Below are 23,138 nucleotides of genomic sequence, written 5' to 3'. Positions count from 1 at the left end.
ATTAGTGTAGGGAGGATCATGCTTTGTGATTGGTTAGATTAGTTTACCTAGGATCCTGCTATTTGATTGGTTAGATTAGCTTACTCGGGATCAGGCTTCCTTTAACGTGGACCATCGGATCTAAACCTAATCTGATGGTTGTGGAAGGGAGTTTATGTTTTTGTCCTATTCCTTGAAATTTAATTTGGTGCTCCTCTTTTAATTATTTAACTTAACCTCTTATAAATATATACTATATACCTAATTGCAGTAACTATTCCAGTCTAATTGCAACTCATCAAAACATTTGCTAACCATCCACAACATATTCTTCGGTCAGCCGAGGACCATTTCTCATTAAGCATATAATTCCTATTATTTGTATATGTTTTACTTTTGATGAGATACTCTTCTTTAATGGTATCTAATTTTTCTAATTCATATTTTGGGGCATTTTACTTTTTTAATTTGACACTCACTTGGTCCTTCATTAGTTATACCTTGAGAAAAAAAACACATATTAATAAATTGTTATTTGGATGATTAGTTTCCTTCACCCTTCAATTAGACTAAATTGATTGGTTTGTTTAAATTAATCAAATATTGGAAACCGTAATATAGACATATAAGTCTCTTAAATATATTCAAACAATTGCTTTGGGAAATAAGAGAGACACAAATTTTTTCATATAAAAGACAATTAAAAGGGGACCCACCCAAGGAGTATTCTATGTGATGTTTGACTTTTTTAATCAATACTTTTTGGTGTGCCCATTTGGTTCGCAAGTGAAACTATTGCTATATATACGAGGCATGTCTCATTTGTGAAAAACAGATTATCATCACAGTTCTGTCAATTTCATTATTCTACTATATTCGGTATATTCGAGAAATGGCTAACCAGCACCACCACCACAACATCACAAATGGCGGCGGGGTTCACGATGGAGTGTTCCTTTGCTTTGATTGTAACAACCGGCCTTTCCGATCTCATATGGACCTGTTGAGACACCGTCTAAATGATCACCAGCATCAACATGTTGCTGCTCAAGCCCCAGCCCCTCCTCCTCCACCAGTTAACAACGGAATGCCTCGGGATGAATCAACCGATGATGAGTTAATCATCATCCTTGATCCACCGCCTGCTTTGGGAGAACCTGTGGCGGCTGTGCCTCCCCAAGGTCTACCACAGAATGGACCAATTGTTGATGGCCACGCTGTGAATGAACCCCCCAAGTGCAGCCGCCAGGGGAGAACGGTCATGCTTCTAATGATCGTGTTGCAAACGATGCACATGATTGATTAAGCTGTTAATTATCTTGGAGATCTGAATTGAAAGAGCTTCGTTAGTAGATTCAGATTGCTAGAATTATAATTAATATGCTACTGGTTCTTGTATTGTTTTTCTTGTTTTGCAATAGAGAATAGCAATATATGTACCAATTAATCTTTTTGAAGGTTCATTTATTTTAAAAGCAAGAGTTTTGATGGATTTATAGTTTAATAACCGATATGATGACTAGTAATGCAGATCTTAAAAGTAAGAGTTAATTAGTACCACAATTCAATCATCTTTGCATATAACATATCCAACCTATCCAAAATTGCATCGAAACGATGTCTAATTAGTAGTCATGTGTAACATATAATTCCTTCGTAGGTATAAACAAGGGTCATAGAGGACCTGATGCCCCGCCATTGACTCACTTGAATTAGGGCCCTCGAAATCTATATATTTAAAGTCAAAATTTTTCTTATGGAAAGTAATAATAAATTAGGGGCATCTTACATAGGAAAATTTGTTCAGCAATGCCCAGAAGTCTCTTCTTTGGTTTGCTGAATGGGAATATTTTTAAATATTTTAACATTAATTGTATGAGCCAATAGGTGTCAAATATTTTTTAAAAACACACTAATTTAAAACAGTAAAACTTACGGATAAAAATCTATCATATATGAGTAAAGAGGTATGCCTAATTTGATGTATATTATATATGACAACAACATGGCACACAAATGAACACTCTTAAATCTTTTAAAAAAATTGTGCGATGACCAATAATTTCTTCATTATAAATACTGTATAATAAAATCTATACCATAAATGTTCTGCTTTAGTGCTTTGAACTTCTAATTATGTTTATGAGATTTTCTTATTCTTGGCTTAATATGGTTGGTTCCATGTGAACATCATGTGATAGTGAAACAATGTTTTTTTTGGGTTTGTCCGTTGCAGTTTCCTTATTGTTGCTATAATACAACTTAACTTAATCTCGAGGATATTGAATGCTACTAGTTTTTTACTGAGTTAAAACAAGGAAAGATGCAACATCAATATTAGATTGATTACACTAATAGATACCTATTTGATAATTTTTTATTAGCCCTTGCATTCCAATTCCTTTCCAAAACAAGGCTATCAATTCGCATTCATGAGCGAAATTCAAATTTGTTTCATTAAAGTTAAGAATATAATTAAGCATTTATGCGTCAATCGTGGTCGATTTCCTTGAGCTTGGTCTATAAAACTGAGAAATGGTTTCTAATTATTTGCTTTAATGTACTTAGTATTGATAATATATAGTACCAACCTACTAGAGCTTTTAATTCTTGTTAGTTGTTTGGTATATATCTTCCAACTAATTTATTTAAGTATTGGCTCATAATTTTTCGCATATATCAAAAACCATTGCAATGAACGAGGACATCAAATATGTATGTTATAAGTTAGGAATTGGCTTCTTTTAAGACAAATATAAATCTAAAAATCTATGATCCAACTTTATTTATTTTACTACTATACTATGTACTAAATATATTATTATAATACGCAATATAATTCATATATATATATATATATAAAATGTACATATTTTTACATTTGTGTCTAATATAACCGTACATCCATGTGTAATGCAATATTATTTTAGTAGTATTATAAAAAAATAAAATTCAAGGCAAAGTGCAATAGTTTTGGTGCCAACACTAGCCATAAGCGTCATATGAGCACTTATGGTGTAGTCTAAAATTAAATCTAAACGACATATATGGGTAACATACATTTTTCACTATAATTTATAGTGGCTTGTTTCGAGATGTTCACTAAAGATGTTGAGATAAGTTTCATTGATTTTTTTAGTTATTTGAAACAACAATATCTCAGTTAAGTCAACCATGTTGCTTTTATAATCATTCTTGAGCGTGACAATCTTAACCACTCTAATAAATATTTAATTATACTTTTTCTTTTATAAAATAATTTTACCCATCTATAATTTGTTCATAAGGTTATTCTCATAATTTGGATTGTTAATCATGTGATCATTCGACAACAAATAAAATAATAGAAGAACATGTTGTTCACAACTTAAAAGACATGCATGTAGTTCACAACTTAAGATTTAGTATTGCCATATATATAGAGTATGACAATATTCAAGAAAATTACTTTATACAACAGAGTAAAACTTTATTAAGGAGGAAGCTTAAAAAGTTTTTTTGACTCGAACAAGTTTATTGGAAGCTACTAGTTTTTTAAGATGACCAAGTAGCTTCTTCCTAGAATTGTTTGGAAGCCGTCCATAATGTTTCTGGATGAATTTTGCAATGGCGGTAGAACTCGAGCCATTTTTATTGTTTAAAGAACTAATAGCCTGACAGATCATCTACAATTAAACAAAATCAAAGTTAGATACACTCCAAATAACAAAATCATATCATATGCACAATATATACGCATAACATTGGAATAATACATGAAGAAACCACCTCTTCATAGGATGGACGACGTGGCTCCTTATAGTTACTAGGTTGTGCATTCATCATAAGAACCATGGTGGTGATATTAGCTAAGATGTCTTGTCAAATACTAAGATATATCTCCTCAGATCTCTGTGTCTAATAAAATAAAGGTGTGCAATTGTTGTTGATTTATAATGATTGAAAAGTAATGTGATTGGTTAGATTAGTGTAGGGAGGATCATGCTTTGTGATTGGTTAGATTAGTTTACCTAGGATCCTGCTATTTGATTGGTTAGATTAGCTTACTCGGGATCAGGCTTCCTTTAACGTGGACCATCGGATCTAAACCTAATCTGATGGTTGTGGAAGGGAGTTTATGTTTTTGTCCTATTCCTTGAAATTTAATTTGGTGCTCCTCTTTTAATTATTTAACTTAACCTCTTATAAATATATACTATATACCTAATTGCAGTAACTATTCCAGTCTAATTGCAACTCATCAAAACATTTGCTAACCATCCACAACATATTCTTCGGTCAGCCGAGGACCATTTCTCATTAAGCATATAATTCCTATTATTTGTATATGTTTTACTTTTGATGAGATACTCTTCTTTAATGGTATCTAATTTTTCTAATTCATATTTTGGGGCATTTTACTTTTTTAATTTGACACTCACTTGGTGCTTCATTAGTTATACCTTGAGAAAAAAAACACATATTAATAAATTGTTATTTGGATGATTAGTTTCCTTCACCCTTCAATTAGACTAAATTGATTGGTTTGTTTAAATTAATCAAATATTGGAAACCGTAATATAGACATATAAGTCTCTTAAATATATTCAAACAATTGCTTTGGGAAATAAGAGAGACACAAATTTTTTCATATAAAAGACAATTAAAAGGGGACCCACCCAAGGAGTATTCTATGTGATGTTTGACTTTTTTAATCAATACTTTTTGGTGTGCCCATTTGGTTCGCAAGTGAAACTATTGCTATATATACGAGGCATGTCTCATTTGTGAAAAACAGATTATCATCACAGTTCTGTCAATTTCATTATTCTACTATATTCGGTATATTCGAGAAATGGCTAACCAGCACCACCACCACAACATCACAAATGGCGGCGGGGTTCACGATGGAGTGTTCCTTTGCTTTGATTGTAACAACCGGCCTTTCCGATCTCATATGGACCTGTTGAGACACCGTCTAAATGATCACCAGCATCAACATGTTGCTGCTCAAGCCCCAGCCCCTCCTCCTCCACCAGTTAACAACGGAATGCCTCGGGATGAATCAACCGATGATGAGTTAATCATCATCCTTGATCCACCGCCTGCTTTGGGAGAACCTGTGGCGGCTGTGCCTCCCCAAGGTCTACCACAGAATGGACCAATTGTTGATGGCCACGCTGTGAATGAACCCCCCAAGTGCAGCCGCCAGGGGAGAACGGTCATGCTTCTAATGATCGTGTTGCAAACGATGCACATGATTGATTAAGCTGTTAATTATCTTGGAGATCTGAATTGAAAGAGCTTCGTTAGTAGATTCAGATTGCTAGAATTATAATTAATATGCTACTGGTTCTTGTATTGTTTTTCTTGTTTTGCAATAGAGAATAGCAATATATGTACCAATTAATCTTTTTGAAGGTTCATTTATTTTAAAAGCAAGAGTTTTGATGGATTTATAGTTTAATAACCGATATGATGACTAGTAATGCAGATCTTAAAAGTAAGAGTTAATTAGTACCACAATTCAATCATCTTTGCATATAACATATCCAACCTATCCAAAATTGCATCGAAACGATGTCTAATTAGTAGTCATGTGTAACATATAATTCCTTCGTAGGTATAAACAAGGGTCATAGAGGACCTGATGCCCCGCCATTGACTCACTTGAATTAGGGCCCTCGAAATCTATATATTTAAAGTCAAAATTTTTCTTATGGAAAGTAATAATAAATTAGGGGCATCTTACATAGGAAAATTTGTTCAGCAATGCCCAGAAGTCTCTTCTTTGGTTTGCTGAATGGGAATATTTTTAAATATTTTAACATTAATTGTATGAGCCAATAGGTGTCAAATATTTTTTAAAAACACACTAATTTAAAACAGTAAAACTTACGGATAAAAATCTATCATATATGAGTAAAGAGGTATGCCTAATTTGATGTATATTATATATGACAACAACATGGCACACAAATGAACACTCTTAAATCTTTTAAAAAAATTGTGCGATGACCAATAATTTCTTCATTATAAATACTGTATAATAAAATCTATACCATAAATGTTCTGCTTTAGTGCTTTGAACTTCTAATTATGTTTATGAGATTTTCTTATTCTTGGCTTAATATGGTTGGTTCCATGTGAACATCATGTGATAGTGAAACAATGTTTTTTTTGGGTTTGTCCGTTGCAGTTTCCTTATTGTTGCTATAATACAACTTAACTTAATCTCGAGGATATTGAATGCTACTAGTTTTTTACTGAGTTAAAACAAGGAAAGATGCAACATCAATATTAGATTGATTACACTAATAGATACCTATTTGATAATTTTTTATTAGCCCTTGCATTCCAATTCCTTTCCAAAACAAGGCTATCAATTCGCATTCATGAGCGAAATTCAAATTTGTTTCATTAAAGTTAAGAATATAATTAAGCATTTATGCGTCAATCGTGGTCGATTTCCTTGAGCTTGGTCTATAAAACTGAGAAATGGTTTCTAATTATTTGCTTTAATGTACTTAGTATTGATAATATATAGTACCAACCTACTAGAGCTTTTAATTCTTGTTAGTTGTTTGGTATATATCTTCCAACTAATTTATTTAAGTATTGGCTCATAATTTTTCGCATATATCAAAAACCATTGCAATGAACGAGGACATCAAATATGTATGTTATAAGTTAGGAATTGGCTTCTTTTAAGACAAATATAAATCTAAAAATCTATGATCCAACTTTATTTATTTTACTACTATATACTATGTACTAAATATATAATTATAATACGCAATATAATTCATATATATATATATATATATAAAATGTACATATTTTTACATTTGTGTCTAATATAACCGTACATCCATGTGTAATGCAATATTATTTTAGTAGTATTATAAAAAAATAAAATTCAAGGCAAAGTGCAATAGTTTTGGTGCCAACACTAGCCATAAGCGTCATATGAGCACTTATGGTGTAGTCTAAAATTAAATCTAAACGACATATATGGGTAACATACATTTTTCACTATAATTTATAGTGGCTTGTTTCGAGATGTTCACTAAAGATGTTGAGATAAGTTTCATTGATTTTTTTAGTTATTTGAAACAACAATATCTCAGTTAAGTCAACCATGTTGCTTTTATAATCATTCTTGAGCGTGACAATCTTAACCACTCTAATAAATATTTAATTATACTTTTTCTTTTATAAAATAATTTTACCCATCTATAATTTGTTCATAAGGTTATTCTCATAATTTGGATTGTTAATCATGTGATCATTCGACAACAAATAAAATAATAGAAGAACATGTTGTTCACAACTTAAAAGACATGCATGTAGTTCACAACTTAAGATTTAGTATTGCCATATATATAGAGTATGACAATATTCAAGAAAATTACTTTATACAACAGAGTAAAACTTTATTAAGGAGGAAGCTTAAAAGAGTTTTTGACTCGAACAAGTTTATTGGAAGCTACTAGTTTTTTAAGATGACCAAGTAGCTTCTTCCTAGAATTGTTTGGAAGCCGTCCATAATGTTTCTGGATGAATTTTGCAATGGCGGTAGAACTCGAGCCATTTTTATTGTTTAAAGAACTAATAGCCTGACAGATCATCTACAATTAAACAAAATCAAAGTTAGATACACTCCAAATAACAAAATCATATCATATGCACAATATATACGCATAACATTGGAATAATACATGAAGAAACCACCTCTTCATAGGATGGACGACGTGGCTCCTTATAGTTACTAGGTTGTGCATTCATCATAAGAACCATGGTGGTGATATTAGCTAAGATGTCTTGTCAAATACTAAGATATATCTCCTCAGATCTCTGTGTCTAATAAAATAAAGGTGTGCAATTGTTGTTGATTTATAATGATTGAAAAGTAATGTGATTGGTTAGATTAGTGCAGGGAGGATCATGATTTGTGATTGGTTAGATTAGTTTACCTAGGATCCTGCTATTTGATTGGTTAGATTAGCTTACTCGGGATCAGGCTTCCTTTAACGTGGACCATCGGATCTAAACCTAATCTGATGGTTGTGGAAGGGAGTTTATGTTTTTGTCCTATTCCTTGAAATTTAATTTGGTGCTCCTCTTTTAATTATTTAACTTAACCTCTTATAAATATATACTATATACCTAATTGCAGTAACTATTCCAGTCTAATTGCAACTCATCAAAACATTTGCTAACCATCCACAACATATTCTTCGGTCAGCCGAGGACCATTTCTCATTAAGCATATAATTCCTATTATTTGTATATGTTTTACTTTTGATGAGATACTCTTCTTTAATGGTATCTAATTTTTCTAATTCATATTTTGGGGCATTTTACTTTTTTAATTTGACACTCACTTGGTCCTTCATTAGTTATACCTTGAGAAAAAAAACACATATTAATAAATTGTTATTTGGATGATTAGTTTCCTTCACCCTTCAATTAGACTAAATTGATTGGTTTGTTTAAATTAATCAAATATTGGAAACCGTAATATAGACATATAAGTCTCTTAAATATATTCAAACAATTGCTTTGGGAAATAAGAGAGACACAAATTTTTTCATATAAAAGACAATTAAAAGGGGACCCACCCAAGGAGTATTCTATGTGATGTTTGACTTTTTTAATCAATACTTTTTGGTGTGCCCATTTGGTTCGCAAGTGAAACTATTGCTATATATACGAGGCATGTCTCATTTGTGAAAAACAGATTATCATCACAGTTCTGTCAATTTCATTATTCTACTATATTCGGTATATTCGAGAAATGGCTAACCAGCACCACCACCACAACATCACAAATGGCGGCGGGGTTCACGATGGAGTGTTCCTTTGCTTTGATTGTAACAACCGGCCTTTCCGATCTCATATGGACCTGTTGAGACACCGTCTAAATGATCACCAGCATCAACATGTTGCTGCTCAAGCCCCAGCCCCTCCTCCTCCACCAGTTAACAACGGAATGCCTCGGGATGAATCAACCGATGATGAGTTAATCATCATCCTTGATCCACCGCCTGCTTTGGGAGAACATGTGGCGGCTGTGCCTCCCCAAGGTCTACCACAGAATGGACCAATTGTTGATGGCCACGCTGTGAATGAACCCCCCAAGTGCAGCCGCCAGGGGAGAACGGTCATGCTTCTAATGATCGTGTTGCAAACGATGCACATGATTGATTAAGCTGTTAATTATCTTGGAGATCTGAATTGAAAGAGCTTCGTTAGTAGATTCAGATTGCTAGAATTATAATTAATATGCTACTGGTTCTTGTATTGTTTTTCTTGTTTTGCAATAGAGAATAGCAATATATGTACCAATTAATCTTTTCGAAGGTTCATTTATTTTAAAAGCAAGAGTTTTGATGGATATATAGTTTAATAACCGATATGATGACTAGTAATGCAGATCTTAAAAGTAAGAGTTAATTAGTACCACAATTCAATCATCTTTGCATATAACATATCCAACTTATCCAAAATTGCATCGAAACGATGTCTAATTAGTAGTCATGTGTAACATATAATTCCTTCGTAGGTATAAACAAGGGTCATAGAGGACCTGATGCCCCGCCATTGACTCACTTGAATTAGGGCCCTCGAAATCTATATATTTAAAGTCAAAATTTTTCTTATGGAAAGTAATAATAAATTAGGGGCATCTTACATAGGAAAATTTGTTCAGCAATGCCCAGAAGTCTCTTCTTTGGTTTGCTGAATGGGAATATTTTTAAATATTTTAACATTAATTGTATGAGCCAATAGGTGTCAAATATTTTTTAAAAACACACTAATTTAAAACAGTAAAACTTACGGATAAAAATCTATCATATATGAGTAAAGAGGTATGCCTAATTTGATGTATATTATATATGACAACAACATGGCACACAAATGAACACTCTTAAATCTTTTAAAAAAATTGTGCGATGACCAATAATTTCTTCATTATAAATACTGTATAATAAAATCTATACCATAAATGTTCTGCTTTAGTGCTTTGAACTTCTAATTATGTTTATGAGATTTTCTTATTCTTGGCTTAATATGGTTGGTTCCATGTGAACATCATGTGATAGTGAAACAATGTTTTTTTTGGGTTTGTCCCTTGCAGTTTCCTTATTGTTGCTATAATACAACTTAACTTAATCTCGAGGATATTGAATGCTACTAGTTTTTTACTGAGTTAAAACAAGGAAAGATGCAACATCAATATTAGATTGATTACACTAATAGATACCTATTTGATAATTTTTTATTAGCCCTTGCATTCCAATTCCTTTCCAAAACAAGGCTATCAATTCGCATTCATGAGCGAAATTCAAATTTGTTTCATTAAAGTTAAGAATATAATTAAGCATTTATGCGTCAATCGTGGTCGATTTCCTTGAGCTTGGTCTATAAAACTGAGAAATGGCTTCTAATTATTTGCTTTAATGTACTTAGTATTGATAATATATAGTACCAACCTACTAGAGCTTTTAATTCTTGTTAGTTGTTTGGTATATATCTTCCAACTAATTTATTTAAGTATTGGCTCATAATTTTTCGCATATATCAAAAACCATTGCAATGAACGAGGACATCAAATATGTATGTTATAAGTTAGGAATTGGCTTCTTTTAAGACAAATATAAATCTAAAAATCTATGATCCAACTTTATTTATTTTACTACTATATACTATGTACTAAATATATTATTATAATACGCAATATAATTCATATATATATATATATATATATAAAATGTACATATTTTTACATTTGTGTCTAATATAACCGTACATCCATGTGTAATGCAATATTATTTTAGTAGTATTATAAAAAAATAAAATTCAAGGCAAAGTGCAATAGTTTTGGTGCCAACACTAGCCATAAGCGTCATATGAGCACTTATGGTGTAGTCTAAAATTAAATCTAAACGACATATATGGGTAACATACATTTTTCACTATAATTTATAGTGGCTTGTTTCGAGATGTTCACTAAAGATGTTGAGATAAGTTTCATTGATTTTTTTAGTTAGTTGAAACAACAATATCTCAGTTAAGTCAACCATGTTGCTTTTATAATCATTCTTGAGCGTGACAATCTTAACCACTCTAATAAATATTTAATTATACGTTTTCTTTTATAAAATAATTTTACCCATCTATAATTTGTTCATAAGGTTATTCTCATAATTTAGATTGTTAATCATGTGATCATTCGACAACAAATAAAATAATAGAAGAACATGTTGTTCACAACTTAAAAGACATGCATGTAGTTCACAACTTAAGATTTAGTATTGCCATATATATAGAGTATGACAATATTCAAGAAAATTACTTTATACAGAGTAAAACTTTATTAAGGAGGAAGCTTAAAAGAGTTTTTGACTCGAACAAGTTTATTGGAAGCTACTAGTTTTTTAAGATGACCAAGTAGCTTCTTCCTAGAATTGTTTGGAAGCCGTCCATAATGTTTCTGGATGAATTTTGCAATGGCGGTAGAACTGGAGCCATTTTTATTGTTTAAAGAACTAATAGCCTGACAGATCATCTACAATTAAACAAAATCAAAGTTAGATACACTCCAAATAACAAAATCATATCATATGCACAATATATACGCATAACATTGGAATAATACATGAAGAAACCACCTCTTCATAGGATGGACGACGTGGCTCCTTATAGTTACTAGGTTATAAGCCTAAAACCGACCGATATGGCTGGTCGGTTAAACCCTGGTCGGTTACGTGAATTGGTCGGGTTTAACCTTTAAAACCGACCAAGCAAGTGGTCGGTTATGTGCCTTTTTGTTCCCAGAAAAGTGGCCCCACTTGATGCCACCTGTCACCACGTGGCAACATGTGTCACACCACGTCAGAAGCGACTAGTAAAACCGACCGACATGAGTGGTCGGTTATGTGCTTTTTATCTGAGTTGACTTTGACACAAAACCGACCGTAGTCAACCTTCTGCCACGGTCGGTTATGTGCGGTCGGTTATGAGTCGGTCGGGTTTGTGGCAGTAGCCCATCCTGATTCACATAACCGACCGTCGCATAACCGACCGACTACTTATGAAGACGGTCGGTTTTCTGGGTTTTATGTAATGAGCACGGTCGGTTATAGTTGAATGCGGTCGGTTTTCTGGCATCAATATGGTAAAAAACGGTCGGTTTTGGGACCATTCGGTCGGTTTTGCTGGGTGCATTTTTAAAAAAATTGCAGCAGAATCTGCAGTTTCCAATCCATTCCAACCACAATCCAAACCAGAACCATACCAAAACCATACCAGCCACAATCCAAACAACAAAATTAAACGAAACCATTCTAAATAAACAAAATTAAACGAAATACCAACAACAAAATTAAACGAAACCATTCTAAATAAACCAAATCCAAACATTCTAATTACAAATTCAAACATTCTAATTACAAATCCAAACATTCAAACAATTCAAAACACAAACATTCACCACAATCCAAATCCAACCATTGTCTTAATATATACCATCCGTTAAAATTAAATTATAAATTACACTAATCGGTCAAAGAAACATCGGATGATTCACCATCACCTTCGCCACCATCTTCACCACTGCCTTCACCACCGCCTTCCCCACCACCTTCACCGCCGGCTTCGCCTTCACCCTCATCATCCGTGTTTTCATCCGTGTCCTCGTCCACATCCGTGTAATCTTTCTCTCCCTCTTGCGCAGTTGCCTACAAAAATATGTCAAACAATTAGAAATCCATTCATTTTTACATATCAACCAAAAACAAAAAACAAAGCATTAAGTCATAAGTGTATTACCATTTTAGCACGAGCATCCATTTTTTGGAGGACATCCTCGAGCAATGTCCCTACAATATGCACAACCTCGCCGCCAAGAAGGTTATTCCATTCCGCCCTCCGAGCCGGGTCAGCGGCTGGATCGGACGCCTCGAGGGCTGTGCGTGCAAAGGTTGTTCTCTCCTCATCCGATAGGCGACGAGCAAATTGCAGAGGATTGGCACGGGTTTCATTGAGCACATTGCGGACAATCGGGAGGAAGATGGAATCGGGAACCACTGGATTTTGTGTTGGAGCGGATGAGGATGAGCCGGCGCCGCCACAGGTGGAATCCCTATAGCGCGTGGCTAGTGTTGGGATCAAATCACTAGCTCGAGCTTTGGGGAACCCCACAACATAGTTCTTTTTTGGCCTCTCGCCTTGGGGAACCTCCATTGCTTCCATCCACCAATCCCAAGGCTCATCCCGCTCCCCCGTTTGAGTAACCTCCACCAGCATACGCTCAAGAATCGAGGCATATCGTTCCTACACATTTATCACAATTAATTAAACAATTAATTAAACAATTAATGATATAAACAATTAATTAAAGTGCTAAAATTAGAAGATTACCGCAATGCGCATAGCGGCGGGGGTAGTATATATCCGGCTCTCGGGAGTGGAGCCGATCCTAGTGTGGCATTCATCCCACACCTCAAGCTTTTTCGGACTTTTAGACGATTTATTTTTCATGTTCTTGAATTATACCAAAAAATAACTTATATTAGCATTTGCATTATCATATTATATATTATCTAATTATAAGGTAAAAACAAAATGTGTGTGTGTTTGCATATTAAAAATAGTACTACCTCGCGCACACGGTTGAAGGAGCGAGCACCCGCGCTATGCAACCTTTCCACGCGTTGCCGATTAGCAGCTCCAACTTCCGACCTATGCAAATGGCCTTCATCCGTGTCCCAATACTTGAGAAGATCTTTCCAAAAAATGATATTCCAATATTCCGGTTTCAAAGCCAACTTCGAAACCCCTTCCTCCCTTGACTTCCTCTCGATCCTCCTCTTCAATTCATTCATGGTCCTTTTGATTGTGACCTTTATGTGATCTTCAATGATAGCTTTGGCTTGTGAACGGCTTTGACCTTTCAATTGCCTATAATATTTCTACATAATATCAACAAGTACAAGGATTAAAATTGAATAATCAAACCAATTACCAACAAAATCAATAACATATTATGTAAACAAAAATGTACTTACGAGAAACTCCTCAACCCTTAGACCGAGCCACTTTGGGTAAGCCGCGTCTATGTCACTAAACGTGTATTTACCTAAAGGCCATCTTGCCCGAATAATCGCAAGCAAAGTCTTTTTTGCCTCATTATCTTCAATACTATATAAGAACATTATAAATATTAACTCGTGAACAAATTATTAATAACTAACGCACACTACATATATTTAACACTAAAAACCATTACAAATCACTACAAAACACAACCTATAAAACAATATACTTACTGTCCATCGGAGATATTGATCCGTCGAGGTCTTGTTGGTATCTTAGCTCCAAAAATGCCGCATGAATGTGACCGTGGCATCCTCACAACTCTTCTCACCGGTTCCTCCTCCGCCTCCGCCTCCCTTGTGTTATGCTCCGATTCGGTTTCCGAATCCGTTGGCTCGTCACGCAACCCCGTCTTTCCCTTTCCTTTTCCCTTGCCTTTTCCCTTCGCCTTCTTTTTGTTTGTACTACTACCGACACTCTTTCCCTTGCCTTTGTCAGTGTCCTTGTCCGTTGCTTTCCTTTTCCTTGCCATGATATATATCGTCAATGAAATCATGACGACTATCATCACCCAACCAAAGAGCCCCTATAATACAAATACACAATTAGAACACAAACTATACAAATTACAAACTATACAAACACATACATTATACAAAGACAAATTACACACATTATACAAACTATACAAACACACATTATACAAATTACACAAACTATATAAACACATACAAATACAAACACACATTATACAAATTATACAAATTACACAAACTATACAATGACATTATACATAAACTATATATACAAAGACATTATACATAAACACACACATTATACATAACCGACGAACACACATTATACAAATTGGAGGCCAAAATTTATACAAATTGAGAAATTAAGAAAAAAATCACCCCACATATAACCGACCAACAAATTGCACATAACCGACGAACAAATTGCATGCAAAATTTCCCAATACACGTATACACACACACACACACATACAAACACACACATACACAATTATATTAACATATACGTATATGCAGATTCACCCATACACATATACACATACATATGCAGATTCACCAACATATACACATATATATATACACATAAACGAAATTAAAAAATAGAGAAAATGGAGAATATACATTGGAATCGCCACTGAGAGTTGGGGGTTTCTTCCTCCGAGCATAATAAGCACCGGGTCTCCTTTGTGAACCACCATAGTGAGCCCCCATCACCATTGGAACCACCATAAGCAAGAGAGTTGGAATCGAGAGCACTGGGGGTTGGATTGCAGAGAGTAGGAGTAAGAGAGCATAGTGAATTGAGAGTTGAAGAGCCATTGTAGAGTAAGAGAGCACTGAAATCGCCATTGCAGAAGGTTGGGAGAGAAGAGAGTTGGGAGAAAAGAGTTAATTGGGAGAGAAATGGGAGATAGAAAGAAAAAGTAACGGCTGTTCTTTTTTATATATACAGAGCAAAAAACCGACCGCAGCAGCGGTCGGTTATGTCTTCGTCCCCAGTGAAACGACGTCGTTTCACTGTGGCGCGGTTTTTAATTTTTCACGAAATATTTAGGCGCAAAAAAAATCGGTCGGTTTTAGTAAGGGTCGGTCGGTTTTATTGAACCCTAAATTTAGGGTTTTTTAAACCCTAAATTTAGGGTTTTATTTAATTAAATAAAAACCATAGCTTTTAATATTAAAAATATTAAGATAAAATTATATATTAATAGCTAGTATTATTTAATAATAATTTAATTTCAAATTAAAAATAATAATACTATATTAGCTATTAGTAACTCTATAATTAAAAATAATATTACTATATTCATAAATTCTATAATTATTCATATTTAAGGTAATATAATATTTTAATTTTAATATATATCATATATACTTCGATTAAGAAATATATATAAGGATTAATCGTATTTCAAAAATCGAATCATTGGCCGACCTTGTAGTGGATTAATCGGGGATTACTCAGTTAAATCGGGGATTTTTAATTAGAACACTGCTTATGAACATATATAAGTTATAAGAATATACATGCAATGATCAGAATACTCTTAAATTCTTGGCACATCAAGTTAGAAAACAAAAGTTAAAATAATATATATTAAAAAGGAGCCAATAATATATAGACACGAGATACTGACTAGTACTGAGTCAGTCTACATTCTGCTTTGAATATCGTCAAAGGAGACGGGATGAACGACGTTTACAGCTTGTCACCGTGAGGAAAGGAGGAAACAAGAGTTAGGTTTCACACCTTCCTCTCCGGACACTTCACTTGTAACCATCCGTGTATGTAAGACTGAAGATAGCTATGACTGTATATATATTTATATTCTGAATATATTTTATATAAATATTACATTTAAATATTATATATATATATTTATATAATATATATATTTGTTTATATTATTATAATTTATATATATATATAAAATAAATAATATATTAGCTTTGACTGAGTTTTACCTAAAACCGACCGAAGTCAAAGGTGTAACGATCGGTTTTGTCTAAACATGGTCGGTTTTATAAGAATACGGTTGGTTTTCTGGAAAAAAGTGGTCGGTTTTACATGAATGCGGTCGGTTTTCTGGTAAACTTATATTATTATAATTTTTATATATATAACAAATAATATAGATATGCTTTGACTGATTTTTAGGTAAAACCGACCGAGGTCAAATCCTGCCACGGTCGGTTATATGTGGTCGGTTATGACTCGGTCGGGCTTGTACCAGTAGGCCATCCTGATATTTAAAACCGACCGAATCATAACCGACCGCTTTTAGATGAGTACGGTCGGTTTTGTTGAAGAAGGTGGTCGGTTTTAAGTGATTTCGGTCGGTTTTCTGGAAATTTTATGGTCAAAACCGGTCGGTTATGTGTACTATCGGTCGGTTTTCTGGGCAAAAAAAGAAAAAAAAAACATAATTCGTTTGCAGTTTCAGTTGCCAAATCCTGTACCAACATCAAATAGCAATACATAACCAAATTACTAAGCAGCCTAAACAACATTGTTTATCATTACACCATCGTATATGATTACACAATTATAAATCATTACACAAAATTAAACATCATTGAAAGTCATCAAAACCGTCATCATCTTCATCATCATCTTCATTATCATCATCATTATCTTCATTATCATCTTCCTCTTCTTCATTGTGTTCAACATCATCATCATCATCTTGATTTTCATCATCTCGCAATTCGTCTTCTTCATCATCATCATCTTGATTTTCATGCCGAATAAATGGTATTTGTCCATATTGTGCAAAATCAACAAATAGTGAAAATGAGCTAGCGGCATTAGATCTATCTTCTTGAAAAGCGTCCTCTATATCATTTTGCACAATAATTGATTCATCAATCGGACGACTTTTAGATTTGACCACCGTATATATTTTGCTTCGTGGATCCAATACGCTAGGAGCGTAATACACTTGAGAGGCTTGACTAGCTAAAATAAAAACTTCGTTAGATCTCAATCTTGAAGTTATATCAACCGTCACGACTCGATTCTTATCGATCCTCACACCATTTCCGAGACTATCAAACCAAATACATTTGAACAAATATACATGATTGCATCCTTGATAAATAAGTCTTATAATTTCTATTAGTTGACCATAATAATCAAGATTATTTTCGTGCAAAGTTCCCTTAACTACAACACCGGAACCGGATGCGGATGATGTTGAAAATTTATATCCATTAACTTGACAAGTTTCAAAAGTCATGACCTTTAATGCCAAACCTTCTAGCAAGTCCATGAAACGAGGTCCGTCTATCTCGTCTTTCTCAACCTTTTTCTTAAACCAAGCTTTGAATCGAGTTTTCACAATATGATCTAATTGTTGTGGTGTTGTCTCAGGACGTTGTCTCATAACTCGATCTTGGTACCTCCTACAATAATGCATAAATGTCAATAACATGAATTTATCATAAAATGTATTGACATCTTCACAAAAATTTATCATAAAATGTATTTAACATACCTTAGATAAGGTTGAACTTCAGGAGAGTTTAGAAGAACATATTCATCAGCTAATAATTGCTCATCATCATTCAAATATCGACTTCGTTCTTTTCCAAGAGAATCACATGGATATTTAAAAACTTCTAATTTGTCGGTCTTTTGTACATCAAACAAAACTTCGTTACGACTTAATTTATTGTGAATCGAGTCGGATGCAAAGTAAAAAGCACAAATATTGACAATCTCCTCCTCCATATATCGTTCGGCAATGGAACCCTCAACTCTTGCTTTATTGCCGACTTTTTGTTTTAGCTTCCCCAATAAACGCTCAATTGGATACATCCAATGCCAGTAAGCAGGTCCAGCAAGTCTAATTTCTTCCGCCAAATGCACAACCAAGTGTTCCATCGAATCAAACCAACTTTGAGGAAAAATTGTTTCCAACAAACACAATGCCTTCACAACTGATTTTTCCATTATTTCCAAATCGGTTTTTGTAACCGTGGATGAGCACAAATCTTGAAAAAAATTTGCAATTGCCGTGATGGCATCCGCAATAGGCGCCGGTAAAAGCTCACGAATTGCAAGAGGCAATAATTTTTGAAGAAATATATGACAATCATGCGATTTGAATCCATAAAATGTACACTCCTCAACATTACAACAACGAGATATATTTGAGGAATAACCGTCTGGAAGTTTCAGTGAACTAATCCATTCACACAAAAGTTTACGTTGTTTTCTTGTAATGGAAAAAGGTGCTTTGGGTGACTTGCCATTTTCATCGATCCACAAATGAGGTAACACACCAAAGTGCTTGCAATCCGCTCTTGCTTTTTTGTGATCCTTTGACTTCTTCGCATTCACAATAGTAAAAAATAGGTTCTCAAAAACATTTTTTTCCGTATGCATGATATCAATTGAATATCGTAAACTATGTGAAGACCAATAAGGGAGTTCATAAAAAATTGGAACATGAGTCCAATGATGCTCTTCCCCATATCCGATACTCCTCGCCTTTGTATTAGTCTTTCCGGGTGGTGAAAAAACTAAAACGTCAAGCAACTCCTTTACACCCTCCCCGGACAAACGACCACGAAACACTCTTCTTTCCGTATTATCAAACAAATTACTTTTCCGACGTAGTGGATCATTCGGTTCAAGGAATATTCGGTTCGTGCCATAGAAACTACATTTACCACAATGTTTTAATTGAAACCCTTGCACACTTCCAAGACACACTTGACATCCTAATTTTCCTTTACCCGACCATCCACTTATCATACTCATAGCGGGATAATCACTAATTGTCCACATAAGAGCCGCTCTCATTGTAAAATTTTGTTTCAAAGATTGATCATATGTTTCAATTCCTGTATTCCACAATATCTTCAATTCATCAATGAGAGGCCTTAGACAAACGTTAATATCTTTGCCAATGCTATTCGGACCCGGCACTATATCGGTCATAAACATATAGGGTTTTTTCATACACATTGATGGCGGAAGATTGTAGACAACTACTACTATGGGCCACACACTATATGTTTTTTTCCCAGTAGGGCCAAATGGGTTGAAACCGTCGGTTGCAAGGCCAAGCCTTATATTACGAATTTCTTGAGCAAATGATGGATATCGACGATCAAAATTTTTCCACTCTTCTCCGTCCGCGGGATGACTAATTTCTCCATCTTTGACATCTCGATTCTTGTACCATCTCATATGGTCGGATGTATGTTTTGACATATACAAGCGTTGTAGTCGAGGAATCAAAGGAAAATGTCTCAATATTTTTTTTGGTATTTTTTTACCATCTTTCCTCAAAACATCCCGATAACGATCTTGACCACATATATCACACACAACTTTATCCTTGTCATCTCCATAAAATAACATACAATCATTCTCACATAAATCAATCTTTTGATATTCAACCCTCAAACCCTTCATTATCTTCTTCATTTCATAATAAGTTTGGGGCAACGTGTGTTTTTTTGGTAATACATCCGCAAAAAGTGTAAGCAAACTATCAAAAGCCTTATTACTACAATGTGAGATATTCTTGAATTCTAACAATTTTGTGGTAAAGCTTAATCTTGTATACTTCGTATTACCGGGATAAATAGGTGCTCCATTTTCAACAATCACCTCATACAATTTTCTTGCACTATCATTTGGAACTTCTTCTACATTCCTAGTTCCCGTATCCACGTTGTTATAAAATTCGGAATTTTCACCGGCAAAATCATGTAGCATCGCATTCAAATCTACCGGTTGTTCTACCTTCGTAGGTTCCCGAACACAATAACGATTATGCGATGTTCGACTACGTTTTCTTCCTCTTTCTTCAGCATGTGATGTCCAAACGGTATAACCCTCAAGCATCCCCTTAGCAAGTAAATGGAATCTAACATCATCGATACTTAACCAATTCAAATTCCTACAACGTTTACAAGGACACTTCATTGTACCATCTTCTCCCATTCCATTTTCACTTGCAAATTTTAAAAAAGTTTCTGCACCATTCCTATATTCCGGAGTTAACGAAATTTTATCACTTTGCACTTGATTACTAATCCAACTTCGATCCAAGTTTGTCATCTACACACACATTTAACACACATTTAACACACACATTTAACACACACATACATTTAATAACACATACATTCAATACACACATACATTCAATACACACATACATTCAATACACAAATGTAATAACACATACATTTAACAAATAATTTCACATGAATTTCATACATTCAATACAAGCATTCAATACACACACACACACACATTTAATATAACAAACACATTTAACACACCCACCACACACACATTTAATGCAAAGAAATGAAAATCACTTACTTGAAATGTTTGCAAGCAATAATTCTTCCCCACTTTAGCTCCTTTCTTCTCCTTTGATTTTTATTTCAAGTGAATGGGAGCTCACTACTAGCTAAAAAGTGATATAAAAGCTGCAGGTTAAAACCGACCGACCAATCGGTCGGTTTTAGTACCAAACAAAGAAAACGACGTCGTTTTAAGGGGCTGACGCACAGATATTTTTATTTAAATTGATTTTTAATTATTTTTCCGCGGAACACAAAACCGACCACAGGGAACGGTCGGTTATAACAATGCCATGTCATACATATAACCGACCGTTGCCGACGGTCGGTTTTATTTGTTGCCACGTCACCCAGGTCGACGTCGTTTTGTGATTTCGACGGGTTAAAACCGACCACGCGACTGTCGGTCGGTTTTATATGCGGCGGTCGGTTTTGGGCGGTCGGTTTTGACCTGTTTTCTTGTAGTGCAAGTAGCTTCTTCCTAGAATTGTTTGAAAGCCGTCCATAATGTTTCTAGATGAATTTTGCAATGGCGGTAGAACTCGAGCCATTTTTATTGTTTAAAGAACTAATAGCCTGACAGATCATCTACAATTAAACAAAATCAAAGTTAGATACACTCCAAATAACAAAATCATATCATATGCACAATATATACGCATAACATTGGAATAATACATGAAGAAACCACCTCTTCATAGGATGGACGACGTGGCTCCTTTTAGTTACTAGGTTGTGCATTCATCATAAGAACCATGGTGGTGATATTAGCTAAGATGTCTTGTCAAATACTAAGATATATCTCCTCAGATCTCTGTGTCTAATAAAATAAAGGTGTGCAATTGTTGTTGATTTATAATGATTGAAAAGTAATGTGATTGGTTAGATTAGTGTAGGGAGGATCATGCTTTGTGATTGGTTAGATTAGTTTACCTAGGATCCTGCTATTTGATTGGTTAGATTAGCTTACTCGGGATCAGGCTTCCTTTAACGTGGACCATCGGATCTAAACCTAATCTGATGGTTGTGGAAGGGAGTTTATGTTTTTGTCCTATTCCTTGAAATTTAATTTGGTGCTCCTCTTTTAATTATTTAACTTAACCTCTTATAAATATATACTATATACCTAATTGCAGTAACTATTAGTCTAATTGCAACTCATCAAAACATTTGCTAACCATCCACAACATATTCTTCGGTCAGCCGAGGACCATTTCTCATTAAGCATATAATTCCTATTATTTGTATATGTTTTACTTTTGATGAGATACTCTTCTTTAATGGTATCTAATTTTTCTAATTCATATTTTGGGGCATTTTACTTTTTTAATTTGACACTCACTTGGTCCTTCATTAGTTATACCTTGAGAAAAAAAACACATATTAATAAATTGTTATTTGGATGATTAGTTTCCTTCACCCTTCAATTAGACTAAATTGATTGGTTTGTTTAAATTAATCAAATATTGGAAACCGTAATATAGACATATAAGTCTCTTAAATATATTCAAACAATTGCTTTGGGAAATAAGAGAGACACAAATTTTTTAATATAAAAGACAATTAAAAGGGGACCCACCCAAGGAGTATTCTATGTGATGTTTGACTTTTATAATCAATACTTTTTGGTGTGCCCATTTGGTTCGCAAGTGAAACTATTGCTATATATACCAGGCATGTCTCATTTGTGAAAAACAGATTATCATCACAGTTCTGTCAATTTCATAATTCTACTATATTCGGTATATTCGAGAAATGGCTAACCAGCAACACCACCACAACATCACAAATGGCGGCGGGGTTCACGATGGAGTGTTCCTTTGCTTTGATTGTAACAACCGGCCTTTCCGATCTCATATGGACCTGTTGAGACACCGTCTAAATGACCACCAGCATCAACATGATGCTGCTCAAGCCCCAGCCCCTCCTCCTCCACCAGTTAACAACGGAATGCCTGGGGATGAATCAACCGATGATGAGTTAATCATCATCCTTGATCCACCGCCTGCTTTGGGAGAACCTGTGGCGGCTGTGCCTCCCCAAGGTCTACCACAGAATGGACCAGTTGTTGATGGCCACACTGTGAATGAACCCCCCCCAAGTGCAGCCGCCTGTGGAGAACGGTCATGCTGCTAATGATCGTGTTGCAAACGGTGCACATGATCACTACTACATAGATGGCCAATTGTAATGCCCAAGTCATGTTAC

General features: G+C 34.4%; 1 protein-coding gene across 1 annotated transcript; it reads right to left on the bottom strand.

Moving 5' to 3' along the window:
* Positions 1–17,170: 17,170 nt before the first annotated feature.
* Positions 17,171–20,559, bottom strand: LOC108203934 (uncharacterized). Its single transcript, XM_064080122.1, has 3 exons — positions 18,095–20,559; positions 17,854–18,002; positions 17,171–17,253 (listed from the first exon to the last, which is right to left on the bottom strand). Exons 1-3 carry the CDS (start codon positions 20,557–20,559, stop codon positions 17,171–17,173), a joined length of 2,697 nt encoding a protein of 898 aa, XP_063936192.1.
* Between the last annotated feature and the right edge of the window lie 2,579 nt (positions 20,560–23,138).

The sequence above is a fragment of the Daucus carota genome, chromosome 6 (assembly GCF_001625215.2).
Source record: "Daucus carota subsp. sativus chromosome 6, DH1 v3.0, whole genome shotgun sequence".
NCBI classification, from domain to species: domain Eukaryota; kingdom Viridiplantae; phylum Streptophyta; class Magnoliopsida; order Apiales; family Apiaceae; genus Daucus; species Daucus carota.
The sequence above is the reverse complement of the archived record's forward strand: the minus strand, read 5'-3'. Positions and strand labels throughout refer to the sequence as shown.

What these genes read in the sequence shown, in the direction of transcription:
- LOC108203934 (XM_064080122.1), bottom strand. Translation starts at nt 20,559, where the DNA reads ATGGGAGAAGATGGTACAATGAAGTGTCCTTGTAAACGTTGTAGGAAT. An exon ending in GAAGTTCAACCTTATCTAAG is followed by an intron (nt 18,003 to 18,094) that starts GTATGTTAAATA and finishes GCATTATTGTAG; the next exon opens with GAGGTACCAAGATCGAGTTA. An exon ending in TTTCATGGACTTGCTAGAAG is followed by an intron (nt 17,254 to 17,853) that starts GTTTGGCATTAA and finishes AACACAATGAAG; the next exon opens with AAGAGGAAGATGATAATGAA.